General features: G+C 39.5%; 1 protein-coding gene across 1 annotated transcript; it reads left to right on the top strand.

Moving 5' to 3' along the window:
- Positions 1 to 399: 399 nt before the first annotated feature.
- Positions 400 to 1191, top strand: LOC137649401 (uncharacterized). Its single transcript, XM_068382388.1, has 2 exons — positions 400 to 872; positions 1008 to 1191. Exons 1-2 carry the CDS (start codon positions 400 to 402, stop codon positions 1189 to 1191), a joined length of 657 nt encoding a protein of 218 aa, XP_068238489.1.
- Positions 1192 to 2554: the final 1363 nt, after the last annotated feature.

Genomic DNA, 2554 nt, shown 5'->3' with positions numbered 1-2554 from the left:
GAAGAACTCATGCAAGTAGAAAGACAGCTAGCCATGAAGCACAAAATGAGGATTAGATGGATTTAAGAAGGAACACTAATGCAAGCAGAATGGCAGCTATATGTGAGGCAAAAGACGAAGAGCAGATGAATTTTAGAAGGAACAATAATATAAGCTGAATAGCAACTAGATATGAGGCAAAAGATGAATTTAAGATTAACACTTATACAAGCATAATGGCAGCTAGATGTGAGGCAAAAGACAATGAGCAGATGAATTTGAGAAGGAACACTAATACAAGCAGAATAACAGCTAGATATGAGGCAAAAGATGAATTTGAGATTAACACTAATACAAGCAGAATGGCCGCTAGATGTGATGCATAATACGATGAGCAGATGAATTTGAGAAGGAACGCTGATGCAAGCAGAAGACGAAAAGCAGAAGAATTTGAAAAGGAACACTAATATAACCAGAATAGCAGCTAGATGTGAGACAAAAGACAAAGACCAGATGAATTTAAGAAAGAACACTAATACAAGCAGAATGACAGATAGATGTGAGGCAGAATACGATGAGCAGATGAATTTGAGAAGGAACACTAATACAAGCAGAATGGCAGCTATATGTCAGGCAGAATATGATGAGCAGATGAATTTGAGAAGGAATACTAATGCAAGCAGTATGGCAGCTAGATCAGAGACAGAAGTCGAAGAGGAGATGAATTTGAGAAGGAACAGTTATGCTAGCAGAATGTCAGTTAAATGGGATTTAGAAGACAAAGAGCAAATGATTTTCGGAAGAAATACTAATACAAGCAAAATGGCAGCTAGACTTGAAGCTGAAGATGAGGAGCAGAGGAATTTAAGAAGGAACACCAATGCAAGCAGAATGTCAGCTAGATGTGAGGCAGAATACGATGAGCAGATGAATTTGAGAAGGAACACTAATACAAGCAGAATGGCAGCTAGATGTGAGGCAGAATACGATGAGCAGATGAATTTGAGAAGGAACACTAATACAAGCAGAATGGCAGCTAGATGTGACGCAGAATACGATGAGCAGATGAATTTGAGATGGATCACTATTACAAGCAGAATGACAGCTAGATGTGAGGCAGAATACGATGAGCAGATGAATTTAAGAAGGAACAAAAATACAAGAAGAATGGCAGCTAGATGTGAGACAGAATATGATGAGCAGATGAATTAGAGAAGGAACACTAATGCAAGCAGAATGGCAGCTAGATGTGAGACAGAATATGATGAGCAGATGAATTTGAGAAGTAACACTAATGCAAGCAGAATAGCAGCTAGATGTGAGGCAGAATACGATGAGCAGATGAATTTGAGAAGGATCACTATTACAAGCAGAATAGCAGCTAGATGTGAGGCAGAATACGATGAGCGGATGAATTTCAGAAGGAACACTAATACAAGCAGAATGGCAGCTAGATGTGAGACAGAATACGATGAGCAGATGAACTTGAGAAGGAACACTAATACAAGCAGAATGGCAGCTAGATGTGAGGCAGAATGCGATGAGCAGATGAATTTGAGAAGGAACACTAATACAAGCAGAATGGCAGCTAGATGTGAGACAGAATACGATGAGCAGATGAATTTGAGAAGGAACACTAATACAAGCAGAATGGCAGCTAGATGTGAGACAGAATACGATGAGCAGATGAATTTGAGAAGGACCACTAATGCAAGCAGAATGGCAGCTAGATGTGAGGCAGAATACGATGAGCAGATGAATTTGAGAAGGAACACTTATACAAGAAGAATAGCAGCTAGATGTGCGGCAGAATACGATGAGCAGAATTTGAGAAGGAACACTAATACAAGCAGAATGACAGCTAGATGTGAGGCATAATACGATGAGCAGATGAATTTGAGAAGGAACACTAATACAAGAAGAATAGCAGCTAGATGTGAGACAGAATACGATGAGCAGATGAATTTGAGAAGGAACACTTATACAAGAAGAATAGCAGCTAGATGTGAGTCAGAATACGATGAGCAGATGAATTTCAGAAGGATCACTATTACAAGCAGAATGGCAGCTAGATGTGAGGCAGAATACGATGAGCAGATGAATTTGAGAAGGAACACTTATACAAGAAGAATAGCAGCAAGATGTGAGGCAGAATACGATGAGCAGAATTTGAGAAGGAACACTAATACAAGCAGAATGGCAGCTAGATGTGAGGCATAATACGATGAGCAGATGAATTTGAGAAGGAACACTAATACAAGAAGAATAGCCGCTAGATGTGAGACAGAATACGATGAGCAGATGAATTTAAGAAGGAACACTTATACAAGAAGAATAGCAGCTAGATGTGAGGCAGAATACGATGAGCAGATGAATTTCAGAAGGATCACTATTACAAGCAGAATGGCAGCTAGATGTGAGGCAGAATACGATGAGCAGATGAATGTGAGAAGGAACACTAATACAAGCAGAATGGCAGTTAGATGTGAGACAGAATACGATGAACAGATGAATTTGAGAAGGAACACAAATACAAGCAGAATGGGAGCTATATGTGAGGCAGAATATGATGAGC

Source organism: Palaemon carinicauda, chromosome 11 (genome assembly GCF_036898095.1).
Source record: "Palaemon carinicauda isolate YSFRI2023 chromosome 11, ASM3689809v2, whole genome shotgun sequence".
Taxonomy (NCBI): Eukaryota; Metazoa; Arthropoda; class Malacostraca; order Decapoda; family Palaemonidae; genus Palaemon; species Palaemon carinicauda.
Note: the sequence above shows the minus strand (reverse complement) of the source record. Positions and strands in the feature narration are given on the sequence as shown.